Source organism: Enhydra lutris, unplaced genomic scaffold (genome assembly GCF_002288905.1).
Source record: "Enhydra lutris kenyoni isolate GAN:26980312 unplaced genomic scaffold, ASM228890v2 scaffoldscaffold31, whole genome shotgun sequence".
Classification (NCBI taxonomy): domain Eukaryota; kingdom Metazoa; phylum Chordata; class Mammalia; order Carnivora; family Mustelidae; genus Enhydra; species Enhydra lutris.
The window spans coordinates 22,243,511-22,262,376 of record NW_019154115.1 but is presented as its reverse complement, the minus strand read 5'-3'; the positions used below and the strand labels follow the sequence as shown (position 1 = coordinate 22,262,376).

The window sequence follows — 18,866 nt, the reverse complement described above, 5'->3', positions numbered from 1 at the left end:
AAGCTAATTAGGATCAGTATCACAATTCCATCTCTCTAGTTGACCAAAGACCTAAACAGAAAGTTGAGAATCTTAAGTACTTCTTTTATCCTGGTCCTGGCCAACTTTAATTAAACCCAGACCCTCCTACTCTGCAGTTTTATGAAGCTACAGTAAACACAAGGCAAGGGATGACACTTTTCTCACCTCCTCTGGATTAGATAATCCTCTAGGATATCTAGACAGCGTACCATCTGGGAGAAGATCAGAACCTTATGGCCACCAGCTTTAAGTTTTGGAAGTAACTTGTCAATAAGAACCAATTTGCCAGCTGAACGAACCATGGCCTGCAAGTGGAAGTCATGAGGTATAATATGGCAAGCTTCTCGAAATTCTGTTAGGATTTTTTCTTCTGCACCTACCAAAAGAAAAATCAAACTTGATGGTGAGATGGGAAACAAAGAAAAGTAACCTGACTTGAAATAAACATTTTCCTCACAGAGAATTTCAGCACCCAAAAAATCCTAAATCATCTTCGACTGTGTTATACAAAGTACTGCAAAGAAGTTAGACTTAAGATTGTAATTGGATAAAACATCTGTAACAACGAGGACTAGGACAGTACATGCAAACAACTATCACCACCCTACTGGCATCCAAAACAGAAACTACAAAATGGAGTACCGATGAGGACATTTATCCAGAACACAGAATGACTTGAGTTCTTGTCCATGACATTCTACACAGCAAATCCCATAGATTATGCAGGATCAAGGGGGAAGGACTAGAGAAAGACATTCCACATAAGAATTGTTTGGTTTTTTTTAGAAGAGGGATGCTTGAGGGTGCCTGGGTGGCTCAGCTGGGTGTCTTGTCTCTGGCTCAGGTCATAATCCCGGAGTTCTAGGATCAAGCCACGAATCGGGTTCCCTGCTCAGCAGGGAGTCTGCTTCTCCCTCTCTCTCTGCCCTTCCCACGCTCCCCCTCGTGCTTGCTTTCTTTCTCTCTCTCTCAAATGAATAAAGTCTTAAATAAATAAGTAAGTAAGTAAGGGGTGCTTGGGTGGCTCAGTTGGTTAAGTGTCCAACTCTTGATTTTGGCTCAGGTCATGACCGCAGGGTCATAAGACTGAGCCACACATCAGGCTCTTCACTCAGCGGGAAATCTGCTACTCTCCCTCTCCCCAGCACAGCTGCGCTCTCTCTCTCTCAAAAATCTTTAAAAAAAAATCTTAAAGTCTTAAAAAATAATTGTTTTATAAGAAGAATCCCCTTCCCTCCCAAATCAGTCAACATATCCACTGTTCCTCAGGGATATTATTTGCAAGTAAATGCATGTGATATAGAAATGTAGGTATTGTCCAGAACTCTCTCACCATTGATGAGATATGGGTGGTTGCAGCATTTGCGCAACTCCATCATTGTATTGAGTAGATTAGGCATGTTTGTATGACCTGCCCCTTTGGAAAGGAAGGAGAAATTCTTCTCCAGAATAGCCCGGTAATATTTCTTCTGGATATTGGTCAACTCTACTTCAATGATAGTTTCCTGTTTGGGTGCCAGATTTTTTTCAACATCCTCTTTGAGTCTTCTTAGCATCATTGGCTTGAGAATGGCCTGTAGCTTTTGAACCTGTGCCCAATACAGGAGAGAAAATAAATAAAAACTATTAGACAAACATTCTCACATTACATGGAAACATGAAGGAATACAATGAGAGCTTTCCATTATCTGAAAAATGTGGATTTTGTACAATGCCACAAATGACGTAGACACAAGGTTATAAGGAGTTCAGAGAGGTCCTTGTGGTCCACAGCAACAAAGGTGTGCCTAGTACAAACGTTACCTTTCTTGTCCAGATAGACGTCCTACCTGCTCCTCTGTCTTGAGATCCCCAAAATCCTTGAGGAACTCTGATTCTGAAGGAAACTGTGAAGGTTCCAAGAAATGAAGCAAGCTGAACAGTTCCTCCACAGTATTTTGCAATGGCGTTCCTGTGAGTAGCACTTTGTGTTCCTAGAAATGGAGAAAACAAAAAAATGGTAAAACTCAAAAATATAAAGGACTTCTGGGGTTTTCTCTTAGGTATAAAACTTTAGTTTTAATTTCATTATCTATAAAATTATGGGAATGGACCAGATTACTATCTTTTCTTTCACTTGCTCCCTCTTCTGATAAACACAAAACATTAAAAAAAAAACAAAAACAAAAACAAAAAACCAAAGCCTTGATATTATTTAACAAGAATTTAAATATTAAGTATAAGCAAATAAAGAAATATTCAAAAATATGGGGCTTTTTTGCAATTACATGGGCCTTTCCACACTTAACTCCCCACAGATATCCTCATATGTCCCCCTCTAGGGAATGTACCTGTGCTGGATTAAATATGGCCATTAATTCTTTGTAGTTCGTCCTATCAAGGTTCACCCCTTGAATCTGGGCTTGCCTTGTGGCTTGCTCTGACAAAGAGAATGTAGCAGAAGTGATATTGTGTGAGTTTCAGAGCGTATACCTCAAAGGCCTTGCAACTTCTGCCTTTGCCCTCTCTGGATACTACCCTGATTCTACCATGTCAAGAAGCAAAGTCTGGTCTACTGGAGGATGACAGGTCATATGGTAGATGACCCAGGAGCCCACCAATTGCCAGCAGCAGCCACATTACTGACTACAGGCAAGACCACTAAAAGGGATGGCCTAGCTGTGCCCAGCCCAAGTTGCTGACCTAGAGAATCATAAAAAATAATAGTTGTTTTAAGCGAAGTTTTAGGGTATTCATTATGTCGCACTAGGTAACTAATATCATATCCCACCTCTCCACCTGATTAAGAACTGCTAACATACAACTATCTTCTAATTCTAAAGTTTATAGGACTTTTATATGACTTTCAGGTGTCCATTCCCATAGGCCATACCCACCACCCAATAGTAAGATCCTGATGTTTTTTCTCTGCCAAATTTGTTACATTAATTCCACAGGGAATTAGGATTATTTTTAATTCCAGGTGTTTCCGCCCATAAGTCAACATGAGGAACTCACCAGGTCCATGTGCTTGAGGCTATCGAGCAGCTTGCAATTACGGTTCTTTAGCCGATGGGCCTCATCAATGATGACACAACGCCATTCGATCTCACGAAGCTCAGGACAGTCTGACAAAATCATCTCAAAAGTGGTGATCAGGGCATCAAACTTGTATGCGCCTGGGATGAGGCGCCCCTAAGCATGAAGGCAATAAAGTTAAAAAAGGCCTAATGTCCCCTAAGTGAGGACCTCTTCTGCATTACACATTCTCTTTTCTATATTCAAGCAGGCTTAGTAGGAAATACAAACAGCACCACCACCCATCTCTGCTGCTGTGTATTTTCCTGATAAATAGTGCCAAATCACTGGATCAAAGATACAATGTCTCCTCAAGCTATCAGTTTCTTGGGAAAATGACAGACCTCACTGTATAAAGCTGGACACTTTCGACTTTGCTGTGTGCCTAGCTCATTTATCTCAGATCTAGATCTTTTGGTAGTTAACACTGAAATCCACAAATGTTGGGCACTGTTGAAATATACAAGACAAGACTGAAAGTGAAACAGGTAATACCGTTACTGTCTAAAAATGGACAGGAGAGGGGCGCATGGGTGGCTCAGAGGGTTAAACTTCTGCCTTCGGCTTAGGCCATGATCTCAGGGTCCTGGGATCAAGTCCCGCATCGGCTTCTCTGCTCAGCAGGGAGCCTGCTTCCCCCCACTCCCCGCCACTGCCTGCCTCTCTGCCTACTTGTGATCTCTGTCAAATAAATAAATAAAATCTTTAAAAAAATTTTTTTTAAAAACGGACAGGAGAATTGAATCAGTTTAACAAAATTAAAAGTAGCAAATATGACTAAGAAAGGATGAATGATTCAAATTTTTATTTTCAAATTTGTATAGAACAAAGGAACTAAGCTGAATGGAAAATTTTAGTAGTCTTTAAAAAAAAGAGAGGAAGTGGCTTAAGTTCATCACCTCAATACTTCTTGATGAAAACTCATCAATGCCAATAAAATTCTATTTAAGATGCATGTATTCATAAATAGTCAGAACTTCCACTGGATCAAAAGAACAAAAGTCAAAGAAAAAAATTCCCCGTGCAATCTAGACAAAATGCCGTAAGTCACTTCAGAAAATCTCAATACTAGTCTTTTATTCATATAAAAGCCCTAAAATACCAGGTACCATGGCCTACTCTCTCTGAACCATTACATTCCCATGATCTACAACTCACCCGTGAATCTTTGCAGTACATTTCATATTGCTGAATCATCTGACGGCTGGCCAGACTGCCATGGTATACAATAGTGTTCATTTCTGTCCATGTATTGAATTCTCGCTCCCAGTTAGTAATTGTGGACAGTGGGGCAATGACCAGGAAGGGGCCATGGATGCCCACATTATAAACCTCCTGCAAGAAGGCAATGGACTGGATAGTTTTGCCCAGTCCCATCTCATCAGCCAGGATACAGTTCTGCCTGAAGATTCATCATGGAAAAAGAAAAGCATGTCAAAAGATACATCTTTTCAAAAAATACGTAAAAAGGAACTATTTCAGCAGAAAAGAGATAAAAATAATTCCAGGCCAAGCCTACATTTCATGGGCCTACTCTTTTCCGTACCTGTTATACCAATTAAAAAGCAGCCAGTTGACCCCTTCCAACTGATATTCCCGTAACTGGTTTCTGTTTTTATACTCATGTGACAGCTCCAACTTCTTCCAGGCACTTGCCTGTGGACGATTCTACAAAAGAGAAAATTTGAATAAATGGGATGAAGACACTAACAAAATTAGGCAAACTTACTAGGGAGTTCAAGGAGCTAAAATTGATTAAAAAACATGGATTAAAAACATTTAAAATATATTCAAATTCATGAGTTCATAATAAAGTTTAAACTAAAATAAAGTTTAAGAAACTTAAAAAAAAGAGGAAAACCAAAACCACTGGTCACTTTGGGAGAATGCAAGAGAACTACTTCATTATTTTGATATCTGAGAAATAAAGAAAGAAAACAAAGGATTTATCTTCTTTTCCTATATCATCTGAACCTCAGAGTAACCAAACAGTACATGAATCATTATTTCCTTTTTTAGGAGATTCTAGCTAATAAATAAAAACATGATATAATTAAAATAACATCATTTTGAAATCCTTAAAGAATAGGCCGAGGCAATGATCATAAATGACTAATAATATCACAAAAGACAACCTGATAGAATCACCTATGAAATAGATTTAGTGTCTCCCTTCCCCATTTGATCAAGCCTTTAGAATAGTGATACTAATGGAACTATGATGATGTTTCACATCTGACACTAGCCAAATGTGATTACTGAGCATGTGCAATGAGGCTACTGGCTACTATATTAAGCACAGTGCTAAAAAGTTCCAGTGGACACCACTGTTCTATATCTAACCATTTATGTAAAATGATAAAGAACAGAGAACACATTAGAAGTTTCCAAGGGGGGTGTAACTGGTAAACTTCAGACTATGGAAAACCCTAGAGAACAAACCACCTGATTTCTTCAAGAGAAATTATAAAGTAGGGGGAAACTAAAATTAAGAGACACTTGAGACACATTAACTGACAGCACTATATAGACCTTTATTCAAAATCCAATCCAAACAATTTAACAAAAATTAGAAGATAATCAGGGAAATATATATATCAATTGGTTATTTGTTGATATTTAGAAATGGTTAAATTTTCTCAGGTATAAAAGTGGTTTTACCTTTGGACATAAACACTGAAATACTTGAAGTAAAGGAATCTAGGATTTGCTTTAAAATAATCTGGAAATTAGTACACTATACTATTTCTTTTACTTTTGTATATGTTTGAAAATTTCTATAATAAACGCTAAAATAACTACATAAACTTCTATAAATAAAAATTAAATCATTACCTACATCGACTTTACATTCTAACTGCAAATGTACTTACTACTCTTTTGAGTTCTGGGTGTCTTGACTGAATCCGTTTAAATTCTCGAATCTTGCCCTCATCAACATCCTCTTTCAGCTCCCACGTACTATCCTCGTAGGGCAGCGAGCACCATTTCACCAGGTAGTAAATTACAGGCTAGGAGAGAAAAAGCTAAAGCCTTAATAAACTGATTCTGTGTTCTCTGCTGTTATTAAAGGGTAAGAATTTTTTTTTAAAGATTTTATTGATTTATTTGACAGAGAGAGAGACAGTGAGAGCAAGAACACAAGCAGGGGGAGAGGGAAAGCAGGCTTCCCGCAGGGAGCCTGATATGGGGCTCAATCCCAGGGCCCTGGGATCATGACCTGAGAGCCAAAGGCAGATGCCCAACAACTGAGACACCCAGGTGCCCCAAAGGGTAAGAATTTGACTACAGAGTCAGATCACAAAGTGTTAATACCTAGAAAGTGCTTAAAAAAAAAAAAAAAAAAAAAAAGGCTGGGAATACCAATCATAGGCTCACCTGCTGAGGCACTATACTATTCGTGGCTTGGATCATTTTTCCAGGCAATTTATCAGAATCTGTTCTAAGAGGCAAAGTTATACCCAGTATTTTCTAGAACACTAAGCACTGAAACATTATGCTCATCAACCATGAAAATGCAAAAAATAAAATAAATGCTTTTCCAACATTATGTTGAATTAGGTTGAAACTGAAAGATGGGGCTCTGCTTCATACTATTATCCTGGCACCAAATTTAATACAGTGGAAGAGTGGAAGCCAGGCTACTTTCCTAAGTGAGGAACGGATTAACCCATTAGAGCAAAGCAGGGTTGAAATCCCTGGGCTTCTGAGCTTCTGTAGCTCTGACTGCAGTTGCTACTCCAAAAAGCAGTCATATGGTAAAAAAGAGATTTGCTTGTGAGCTAGGAGGTAACTAGGAAAGGTGTCACTGAAGACAGGTAACAAGAGAGAAGAGAGGAAGGGCAAATACTAAAGCTCTAACTACAGTACTGTGCTCTTATCTATGTGTTCTGCTGCAAAGGGACAGGCAGTGACCTAGGGTAAAATGGCTCCTGTTCTCATGACTCAAATTGATCACTGCCCTGACTGCATTACTATTTTTGGTCTATATGAAAAAAGAAGGATTAGGGGCACCTGGGTGGCTCAGTGGGTTAAAGCCTCTGCCTTCAGCTCAGGTCATGATCCCAGGGTCCTGGGATTGAGCCCCACATCAGGCTCTCTGCTCAGCAGGGAGCCTGCTTCCCTTCCTCTCTCTCTGCCTGCCTCTCTGCCTAATTGTGATCTCTGTCTGTCAAATAAATAAATAAAATCTTAAAAAAAAAAAAAAAAAAGAAAAGAAAAAAGGATTAGATGGGGCCTAGTGTAATCAGTAAGAATCTCTAGTACTACTTCACAGAATACCCCTAAAACAGCCAGCAAGAAGTCTGAAGATATAAGCACCTCAACAGAATTACAGATCAAGGAATCCCTAGAATTAATCTAGTTGCTCTTTCCCTATTTTCTTAATTATAGTGACACAGGTCATTTCCCACATAAAGCCATTTGTCCAGGTAACATATTTCCGGCATCTTAACTTACTTTTCCAAGGACTTATTTATAATCCTGTTTTCCACTATTAGGTCATGTAAAAGAATGACCAATTAAACTTATTTTGGGGAGAGGGAAAATTGGGTTCACAGAATGTTGTAATCCAATATTGGAGCACAAGTTATAGCAGCAGGAAACTAAAACATTTTCGTCTGTCTTGCCATTTCCGACACAGTCCAAAGATCAATTGGTTTTTTAAGAGTGGTAATTATGTTGGTAAAAGCATAAGATGTTCAAGACTGATAAGGCTGAGATCCTAAAAATGACAAGAATTTAATAGTAGCTAACGTGTCCATTTTAAAAACTGGTCCATTCCCCACTCACCTCCTGCTAATGAACAATAAACAATAACCCCCACCCCAACCCATAGAAGCAGAAAATGTGTTTTCTGAGGCATGCTTGTCAGGATCTGAAGACAATGAACTGTAATTGGTCTTGGATGTCTAAGGTTCTGAATGACCCTAAAGGCTTCTAAAATAGACTAAACATAGAATTTTAGAGCGGGAAGACTTTTGATTCCTAGAACCCATAAGGGTGATATATGGACACATGTCATTTAGCTTGTGAGTGAGCCTAGCTCACCACTGGCACTGACATTTTAATTAAGTTCTGTTGTTGTTCTGTACTGGTCACTGGGTAAGCAATAACTGTCAGATGTGATAAAACTTGATGAAATGTGGCCCTACCAAGAACTTATAGTTGAAGTGAAAAGAAAGCGATAGTTTCTAAGGGAATGGTGATTCATAGTCTAAGTAAGTTTGAAATACATTTAAAAGACACAATGTTGAATTCACTGGTGGCTTAGACCTTTTCAACTTATTTGGAAAATGAAAAAACTGATTTATGAAACTGTATCAACAGGTTAGTTTTAGCACATGCAAAATCTGCTAACAGAGCTTTAGTGCAGTGATTCCCAAATCAAGCTATGTTTGACAATCTCTCGGAGAACAACTTAAAAATCCAGATCTCTGGGTCCCACCTAGAGATCTACTGAATGTGAATCTGTGGGAGTGCAATTCCATAGTCTGTTTGAAAGTACAGATTCAAATGCAGTAGATTGGTTTTAATGATAAATGAAAATGCATTCAACTGATGGTAAGTTCAAAAAGTAACTCTCAGTGACATGGAGAAAGCTAGGAGTCTGTGGAGGCATTTTTATATTTATAAATATGAAGATTTGTGAAGTATCCCTATTCCTCTCCCCTTCTATAACCCTTAACCGGACGTCAGGGGTCTCCCATATAAAATCTAAGAGAAAACAAGATCAAGGTGAAGGAGTACTTGTTAATATAGCTCCTGGTACTTATAGCGCTCAGATGTTTGACTTTATGAGAAGCTTTCCTTTTAGCTTCTCTCCCTATTCCCTTATCTTCCCAGTATCATTCTAAGGAGGCCTCAGAAAAACTCAAAAATACCTTTTTGTCTAAGGGATTTCTCAGCCATATCTTCATAATAAAGGATGAGCAAGCAGACCAGTAGAAATCTCTGAGACCTTCAATGTTCTACCATGCCCCAACTCACCTCCCCATTGTCTTTGTCAATACTGTGAGACTCATCCAATATCCTATCCACTTCTACATAGTCTGGATTGAAGGGTTCTTCATCCTAGAGGAGTTATGAAACAAACAGTAAGACCAAAAGATCACTGTCCAGTAAACCCAACCTTCCATCCCACCTTTACCTGGTGATCTCACTTCAAAAATTTTTTTAAAAAGATGCCTTCAGAAGGGAGTTCCCCCACCATTTTCACCATATAAAATCCTTTTTAAAAACTTAATTAAATTTGCACCTATCTTCTCACCTATGACCAGAGGAAGTGTCTTCTAACAGAGGTCATTCTCTCTTTATATTCTCTGGATTCTACCCCTTCTCAGCCTCTTAGGAATCTCTCTCCTGGATCATTCCCATAAACACACAGATATATTCTACTATTTCACATCTTAAAAAGACCTCCTTTATTCTTCATCTGCCTGCAGCTATTTTTCTGTTCTGCTTCATACCCAAACTTTCCCAAGTTTTAACCACACGGTATACCCGGCAGGTCATCACCTCCACTGTCCAGCCACTCCACTCTGCCTTCCACTTCCTTCACACAACTTAATTACTCTTGTCGATGTTATTAATAATCTCCAAATTGCCAAATATAATGGAACATTTCTGTCCTCATCTCACTTAACCTCTAACGAAGTATTCCACAATTCCTAATTATCTCCTTTAAAAACCCTTGGGTTTTCTGAGACACTACACTCTTGTCAGTAGCCCTTCCCCCTTTATTTTGGTTTTAGCCAATTCTTGATCACCTTCACTGGTTCTTTTTCATCTAAATCATTGGTATCCAACTTTGGGTGGTATCTGAAAATAAATAACCAAAGACTCCAAAGAAAGATCTTAAAGAAACTTTAAGGAAAAAACTCTTCCTTATTAAGACACTTTTCCTTCTTGCTTTTCGTGACTTTGCTTCCTAATCTTTCTCCTGCCACTCTGGCATACAGTTCCTTCTCCTTCACCTGGACCTCTATATTTGGGAGAAGTCTTAAAGCCTTGGTTCTGGGCTCACATCCATGCTATTACAGAAAGAATTTTCATAAGAAAATACAGAACTATTAGAATGTATAGAAATCCCTCCCCCCTCAGGTGGCTTTAATCATTAAGGTTTTAATAACTATTTATATGCTGATAAAATCCAAATTTTAATTGCAACCTGAAAAATCCAGATTTGTATATCTGTGCTTACTAGAGATAGGTTAAGGAATTTTAAGGTTAACATAGTCTAAACTAAAAAAATTTTTTTAACGATTTTATTAATTTGACAGAGAGACAAGCAAGAGAGGGAACACAAGCAGGGGGAGTAGGGGAGGGAGAAGAAAGCTTCCTGTTGAGCAGGGAGCCTGATGCAGGTCTCGATCCCAGGACCCTGGGATCACGACCTGAGCCAAAAGCAGAGGCCTTTTTTTTTTTTTTTTAAAGATTTTATTTATTTATTTGACAGAAAGAGAGAGATCACAAGCAGGCAGAGAGGCAGGCAGAGAGAGGGGGAAGTGGGCTGCCCGCCAAGCAGAGAGCCCAATGTGGGCATTGATCCCAGGACCCTGAGATCCTGACCTGAGCTGAGAGCAGAGGCTTAATCCACTGAGCCACCCAACTACCCTGAAAGCAGATGCTTAAGAAATGGGCCACCCAGGCACACCTAAACTCTTGATTTCCCCCAATCAGCTGCTTCTAACATCTTCGATACTTTAATAGATGCCACCTCAACCCATTTGCTCAGACCACAAACCTATCTATATAAGCCACCATACCAAGCCCTGTCAATTCTAATCTATCCATTCTATCCACTTGAAACCATTCTACTTTTAAGCCATGATATTTCCTATGTAGAAATCTTCAACTGCTTCCTTACTGCTCTTCATACTTTTATGCTTACTCTTCTTCAATCCATTCTCCAAAGTCTAGGTGATCTTTTAAAAGTGAACACTGGATTAGGTCTTTGACCTGTTTGAAACAATGTAATGATTTTCCTTTGCACTTAGAATAAAAACAAAATTAAAACCAGACTGCTTAAAAGGTCTGTATGCACTGCTTGCCTAAATTTCTGATCTCATTTTGGGCCATTCACTCTCTTTTGTTCAACTGCACCTTGTTTTCAGTGCCTCACCCTGTCTCAGGGCCTTCATATATGCTATTTCCCATGCCAGCAATATTATTTACATGGATTCACAGCCTTGCTCCTATTCATAGTTCAATTCTCAGATAAGTCTTCCCTAATTATCCAAAGTAGGTGTTTCCTCCACCTCCCCTATGTCTCCTTGTGCTCTTTCTTTTCTGGCACTTAACACAATTTGAATTATTTTTTAATATTTCTCTCTCCCCAATTAGACAGTGAGCTCTATGAGAACACAGTCCATATCTGGTTTGTTCTCCATAAAGACTAGCACATGATAAATGATGAATAAATGAATGACTGATTTGGTTAAATGGCCTACCTATATATGGAGATTTAATTGGCATATGAGTTAGTAGAGACTGGTTCAAGAGTCACAAATTGTACATCTAATATCAGCTGGAATGGTATTACAGTTTCATTGTACATTACACAAATTATGTTTTAAAAGAACATAGATGAAAAAACACAACCCAATTATTACTTTCAGATAAAAAGAAATTATAAAACTACATGGTCCTACTTGCCCTCTCCAGGTGATGAGAAATAGTTAATTTATTTGCAAACCTGGTGGTCTCAAGTTAGCTTTATCAAATATATTCAGGCAGAACTGAGGGGGTTTTTTGCTAAAACTATGCATTTAGTTCCTTCCTTCCTTCAATCTTTCTTTTTTTTTTTTTTTCCTTCCTTCAATCTTTCTTACTAGAACTTTTTCCCTTTAGCTCTAAGAAGCTTTGAAAAAGAATCTGTCTTCTCAAGGCACGCAGTTCGATATATATGCTAATGATGACAAACCCCAATTCAGCAAAGGTATATATATATATACACAAAGCTTTCAAAGCAAAATGGACAGTTAAACTATGGCTCAAAAGACCCTTAATGCATACTCCAGTGTTTATCCAGTAGTTAAGAACAGTTATGGGAGGGGCGCCTGGGTGGCTCAGTGGGTTAAAGCCTCTGCCTTTGGCTCAGGTCATGATCTCAGGGTCCTGGGATCGAGCCCCCGCATCGGGCTCTCTGCTCAGCAGGGAGCCTGCTTCCCTTCCTCTCTCTCTCTCTGCCTGCTTGTGATCTCTGTCGAATAAATAAGTTAAAAAAATCTTAAAAAAAAAAAAAAAAAAAGAATGGTTATGGGAAATTAAATCACCTCTATCACCATTTCTTGTTACAGTGGATTAGAAATTTTAGAAAATAAATGTTCTTTCCTAATGAAACGGTTGCTTATGCCTACAGAAACCATCAACTGCTACAGATTGACATTAGAAGAAGAATGCCTCAAGTGGATGAGAGGTCAGTTTAAAATCCATCTTGAAAATACTTCATGAATACTGAGCAAGTCAATACCAAAATATCCTATAAACTTATAAAAAGACCTCATTTAGACCTGGTAAAACAAAACATGGGGCAACTAAATTAGGAAAGTCCAATGATCAAAATTAAGACTTCATGGCCATATACACAAAGCAAATACAAGTCTTAAGTAATCAGTCAAGACTGATAACCCCAATAATTTATGCTTCTGTGAAATAAATGATAGGCAATACCTATTCCTAATTACCTCATGGAAGAAGTGTCTCATCTGAGCCATTTTGGTTTTGAAGCGCTTTAGTTTTTGATGGATCCTTTTATCCTTCTCTAGTTGGGAGATGGTAGCCCATTCACAGTGTAGATAGGAGCTGAAGGGGATGGAAAGAGCTGGTCATGCTGTGAGAAAGGGGAACTGGTAGGCTAGATTTGGGGATAAGCCAGAAGCAGGCACAATGGTAAGTGCTTCTTAAGACTGATTTTGCACACAAACACCTGGTCTGGGGCAGGCTTGAAAGTTCACATTTCTAACGAGCACCCAAATGACGCTAATTCTGCTGGTCCACTGACCAGTCTGAGTAGAAAGGTCTTAATGTTAAATTAAGGTATCACAAGGAATCACAAGGGATTTTATCAGGAACCACCCTTACCCCGCCTTCCTGTTGGGAACCAGGAAGAGAAACGCAATTCCCGAACTCCTCTCTGAATAGACATTTTCCTCAAAAGAAAACAATTTGGGCTAGGAGACTATTAAAAAGGGACACATTCCCACCCAGGATGGACTATACAGGAGAACTTTTTACAACCCTGTGGGTTTAGGGTGAAAAGCTTTTTGCACAGATCACATACTAGTTCTTGTACTTGACAAAGAATTCTTCTGCCTCAGTATATTGTCCAGAAGGAAGCTGAGAAGAAAGAAATCATCGTTATTAATAACCTTATTTGTGAAAGAAAGAAGCTTTAATTTTCACTACTCATGGTAGAGCTTCATACCAATGTTCCTAGAGTGTATTAGTGACTGAGGGATTAAAGAACTAACCTAGTACTCCAATACAAGAGATCTGACAGCTGGAAAAAATAAGTCTATCTATCTTAAACAGAAAACCAAAAGAAGAGGCAATAAGACAGTTCCTATTTTCTAGGTAACTTCCCTCCACCATAACTATACTGTAGTAATAAACCCTGGGAATTCCAAAGGTGTTTATTAAATAGAGCCTGTAAATGCAGCATTATGGGTTGACATGAAGGGTTAAGGCCTTACCTCCTTCTTCACAATCCGCATAGAAAGCACTTTGTCTACTATGGCTGCATCTTCTTCACTGGGATTCTCCTGTAGCAAAAAAATGCAGTTAGTTAACAGAGACTGAGGAGCAGGACAACCTCTCATATTGCTTAAGTTCTCAGCTTACCACAAAGAACTGCATGGAAGGCAAAGTCTCGCCATCTGGTTCCTGCACGGGTTCAGGGAGGATAGGCTCAGTTTTTATTGGACCAGTTACATCCACTTCTTCTTCTTCTTCATCATCTGTAATCTTTATATCCAGATCCTCTGTATATTTTTTTCGCTTAACTTGGCGGTTTGAGCGTCTTTTCTGTAGTGGAAAGAATGGTTAAAATAACTGTGTAGGTATCTCAAAGAGAAAAACCTTTAAAACTATTTGCCTATAGTCATATACTTAGATTTTACTCCAAAATCCCTACGAAAAACCAAGCCAAAAAGATAAAGAGCGTATTTACCAAATTATGTGATATCAAACCATATACTTTATGTACCAAATACATATTAATTTGCCAAACTGTTTTTTCAAAGAACCAGAATCCACCTGAAAGTAACCTGGCTACTACTGGCAAGAAACTCTGGTAAAATGAAACAGGACTCTACTTGAAGGGTACAATGTGCTTTCTATAAGGAGCAACCCTGAAGTGCCAAGGTGCAAGAATGTTTTGTTACTAATTTTGCTTTCTGTTTTAGTTCTAAGGTTTTTTTTGTTTTAATAAATAGAATCATACTATATGATGATTATAGCATTGTTCTGCTACTTACCTTTTTGTTAACAGTACTTTTTAGGGGAGTTTTCTGCATCAATACATTTTAGATTTACGTTATTCTTTCAAGTGGTTGAGAAAACACTTTTGTAAGATTTTATTTATTTTGGAGACAGAGTGTGCATGCACACTGCACACACAACTAGGGGAGGGAAAAAGTGCCAAGCAGACTCCACACTGAGCATGGAGCTGGACTTGGGGCTCAATCTCAAAACCCTGAGATGACAACCTGAGCTGAAACCAAGAGTCAGATGCTCAACTGAGTGAGCCACCCAGGCACTCTGAGTAAAACATTTTTTAATTAAGTAATTTAAGTAATACTTTGTAGCTCATGATAAAAAGTTGGGAAGGATAGAGAGATAAAATTATTTTTCAGGGGCGCCTGGGTGGCTCAGCGGGTTAAAGCTTCTGCCTTCGGCTCAGGTCATGTTCCCAGGGTCCTGGGATCAAGCCCCATGTTGGGCTCTCTGCTCAGCAGGGAGCCTGCTTCCTCCCCTCTTTCCCTCTACCTACCTCTCTGCCTACTTGTGATCTCTGTCTGTCAAATAAATAAATAAAATTTTTTTAAAAAAAGATTATTTTTCAATCATGATTATATCTCTGAAAAACCCAAACAAATTAAATGAATTATTAGACACAGAATTACAGAAATGAAGCAAACTTCCCTGGCATAAAATCAATTTTTAAAACTATCATTCTTATGTAAACTGAGCCATAAAACATAATGAAAGGAAAGATTCGGGGCACTGGGTGGCTCAGTTAAGCATCTGCCTTTGGCTCAGGTCATGATCCCAGGGTCCTGGGTTTGAGCTCTGCACTGGGCACCCTGCTCAGTGGAGAGCCTGCTTCTACTCCTCCCTCTGCTGTTCCCCCTCTCTGTGCTCTGTCAAATAAATAAATAAAATCTTAAAAAAAAAAAAAAAAAGAATTCTACATATAAAAACAAAAAGATTACTTATCTAAAAAATTAAATTTAGTAAGAAATATGTAAAATCTCTATGAAAAAAACTTTAAAACACTCCAGGAGGCCTTAAAGAGGACTTGAATAATAAAATACATTGTTCTACAAGAAGAAGACTTAATTCTATGTATTACATAAAAATGACAAAATAAAATTAACATAACTTTTTATTTAGATAAGCTGATTCAAAAAGTCAAAGAGAGAAATAAACACTTAAGAATAACCAGGAAAGGGCGCCTGGGTGGCTCAGTGGGTTAAGCCGCTGCCTTCGGCTCAGGTCATGATCTCAGGGTCCTGGGATCGGGTCCCGCATCGGGCTCTCTGCTCAGCGGGGAGCCTGCTTCCCTTCCTCTCTCTCTCTGCCTGCCTCTCTGTCTACTTGTGATCTCTGTCAAATAAATAAATAAAATCTTTAAAAAAAAAAAAAAAAAAAAAGAATAACCAGGAAAAAGGGACGCCTGGGTGGCTCAGTTGGTTGGACGACTGCCTTCGGCTCAGGTCATGATCCTGGGAGTCCCGGGATCGAGTCCCGCATCGGGCTCCCAGCTCCATGGGGAGTCTGCTTCTCTCTCTGACCTTCTCCTCGCTCATGCTCTCTCTCACTGTCTCTCTCTCAAATAAATAAATAAAATATTAAAAAAAAAAAAAAAAAGAATAACCAGGAAAAATAGGAAAAGTGTGCTTGGCCTTACCAGATATTAAGGACACAAAAGAGCTATACCAATTAACAAAGGTTGGTACCTCTCCAAGAAAAGATAAACAGGTCAATGAAATAATGTCCAAATACAGACTAACATACTAGGTGGATATAGAACATGATAAAAATAGCACTTCTAATCAGCGAGGGAAAAGTAGATTATTCTATAAATGGGACTAGAAACAAATGACTAGCTATCTAGAGGTTGAAAGAAACTAAATTACATAAAAATAAAGGATTTCCAAAATCTTTTTACAAATCTTAAAAAGGGGATGCCTGGGTGGCTTAGTCAGTTAAGTCTGACTTTGGCTCAGGTCATGATCCCAGGGTCCTAGGATTAAGTCCCACATCAGGTTCCTTGCTCAGTGGGGAATCCTGCTTCTCCCTCTGCCTGCTTCTCCCCCTGCTTGTGTTCTCTCTCTCTCTCTCACAAATAAATAAATAAAATCTTTTAAAAAAAATCTTAAAAAGATGTAACATTTCTAAAAGAAAGTGTGGAAGAATTTTTTATAATCTGGCAGTAGGAAATAGGTTTCTAATAAATTGATCAATTTTACCTTGCAAAAAATTTGAGATATTTACATATTATAACAAAGTTGAGAAAAATAATAAACTGATGGGGAAAACACCAAATACTCCATTTCCTAAGCATAGAGTTCTTTTGAGTAACTAAGAAAAAGATCCATAACAAAGCAGAAAGATGGGCAAATACCATGAATAGACAGTTAGTAGGAAAAAAACATAAATGGCTTTAAATGTAAAAAGAGGCTCACACTCATAATAAATTATAACTGAAACCTAAATTGAGATACCTTTTTTCTTTTTTTGCACCTAACAGAATGGTAAAAAGCAGCAAGTCTGATCAAATACTGAAATAGGAACTTGCACATACATTGTTGGTCAGACTACACATGGGCATAACCTCTATAACAGAAAATCTGACAATACCCTTTGGTCTAGAAATTTCACTTCAAAGTTACTACCCTACGAATAAATCTGCACATATATACAAATCTTTGTAGCATTACTTGTAATAGTAGAAGACCAGAGAAAAACCTTAATGCCCATCAATAGGGAACTAGTTAAACAAATTATAGTATAATCAAAATATGGAATACTACAGAAGAATATTCAAAAAGAATGGGTAGTTGACAAAACCAAATACTGAAGATGTGGAACTGGAACTGTCATTACTGGTGCAAGTGTAAAATGACACAATCACTTTGGAAGTTGACAGATTCTTACAGAGTTATAATGTTTATATATGTAACTACTATGGTCTAGCAATCCTATTTCTTAGATAGGAGAAATGAAAACCCATGTCCAAGAAGTACTAAGACTGTTCACTGCAGCCTTACTCATAATATTTCCAAAATGGAAACAACCCAAATGTCCTTCAACAGATTTGCGGGGTTTTTTAAATTATTTTTAATAGTTACTTGTTTGTTTGTTCATAAATCTACACCCGATGTGGGGGTTTAATTCATGATCCCAAGATCAAGAGTCACATGCTCTACTGACTGAGCCTGCCAGGCACCCTTCTACTTTGTTGTTTTTAATTGCCATGCAGTATTCTATGGTACGGATTTTCAGAATTTTATTAACTATTTCTCCTCTATGGACAATGAATTTTTGGACATTTCTGCTATTACAAATATTGCTACAATACATATGCATCATTACATACTTTTGAAAGTTTCCTTCATGCATAATGGAGTCCAAAGTCACTGACGTTTTAAATTTTGTTACATATTGAAATACTGACTAGCTAGAAAGATTGTCTCAATACTCCCATCAACTGTGTGAAAAGCACCTTTTCCTTAACTCCACTGCCAACACTGGCATTACCACTTATGGGCTGAATTATAACCCTCTAAGTTTTTTTTTTTTAAGATTTTATTTATTTATTTGAGAGAGAGAGTAAGCAAGCGAGCAAGAGAGAGTGTGAGCGTAAGCAGGGGGAAGGGAAGAGGAAGAGGGATAAGCAAACTCCGCCAAGCAGGGAGCCCAACATGGGGCTTGATCCAAGAACTCTATGATCATGACCTGAGCCAAAGGCAGATGCTTAATGGAGTTAAAAAAGTGCCCCAATCCCCCAAAATTCTTATGTTGAAACCCTAATCCCTAGTACCTCAGAATGTGGCTGTATTTGGAGAAAGAGTTTTAGAGAGATGATGAAGATAAAATGAGGCTGGTAAAGTGAGCCCTAATTCAACTTGAATGGCATAATTACAACAGGAAATGTGGACACACAGAAAGACACCAGGATGTATGCACTGAGAAAAGACCATGTAAGGACATAGTAAGAAAGCAGCCTTCTGCAAACCAAGGAGAAAGATCTCAGAGGTAACCAAATCTGCTGACTCCTTGATCTTGGACTTCAGAACTATGAGAAGTTAAATTTCTGCTGTTTAAGCCACACAGTCTGTGGTATTTTATTGTGGCAACCCTAGCAAACTAATACACCACCTTTTAAAATTTGTATTTTGGGGGGCGCCTGGGTGGCTCAGTGGGTTAAGCCGCTGCCTTCGGCTCAGGTCATGATCTCAGGGTCCTGGGATTAAGTCCCGCGTCGGGCTCTCTGCTCAGCAGGGAGCCTGCTTCCCTCTCTCTCTCTCTCTCTCTGCCTGCCTCTCTGTCTACTTATGATC

General features: G+C 38.5%; 1 protein-coding gene across 3 annotated transcripts in view; it reads right to left on the bottom strand.

Moving 5' to 3' along the window:
- Window positions 1–18,866, bottom strand: part of LOC111153161 (chromodomain helicase DNA binding protein 8) — a 62,099-nt gene that overhangs the window by 16,165 nt on the left and 27,068 nt on the right. For all 3 annotated transcript variants that reach the window (XM_022511972.1, XM_022511974.1, XM_022511973.1), the window contains exons 6-17: window positions 13,921–14,103; window positions 13,773–13,841; window positions 13,361–13,416; window positions 12,765–12,882; window positions 9,067–9,150; window positions 5,952–6,089; window positions 4,625–4,746; window positions 4,237–4,480; window positions 3,019–3,195; window positions 1,851–1,994; window positions 1,355–1,610; window positions 187–397 (exon numbers count right to left, since the gene is read on the bottom strand). In XM_022511972.1, the coding sequence (XP_022367680.1) occupies window positions 187–397; window positions 1,355–1,610; window positions 1,851–1,994; window positions 3,019–3,195; window positions 4,237–4,480; window positions 4,625–4,746; window positions 5,952–6,089; window positions 9,067–9,150; window positions 12,765–12,882; window positions 13,361–13,416; window positions 13,773–13,841; window positions 13,921–14,103 (1,802 nt within the window). The remainder of the gene's footprint in view (window positions 1–186; window positions 398–1,354; window positions 1,611–1,850; window positions 1,995–3,018; window positions 3,196–4,236; window positions 4,481–4,624; window positions 4,747–5,951; window positions 6,090–9,066; window positions 9,151–12,764; window positions 12,883–13,360; window positions 13,417–13,772; window positions 13,842–13,920; window positions 14,104–18,866) is intronic.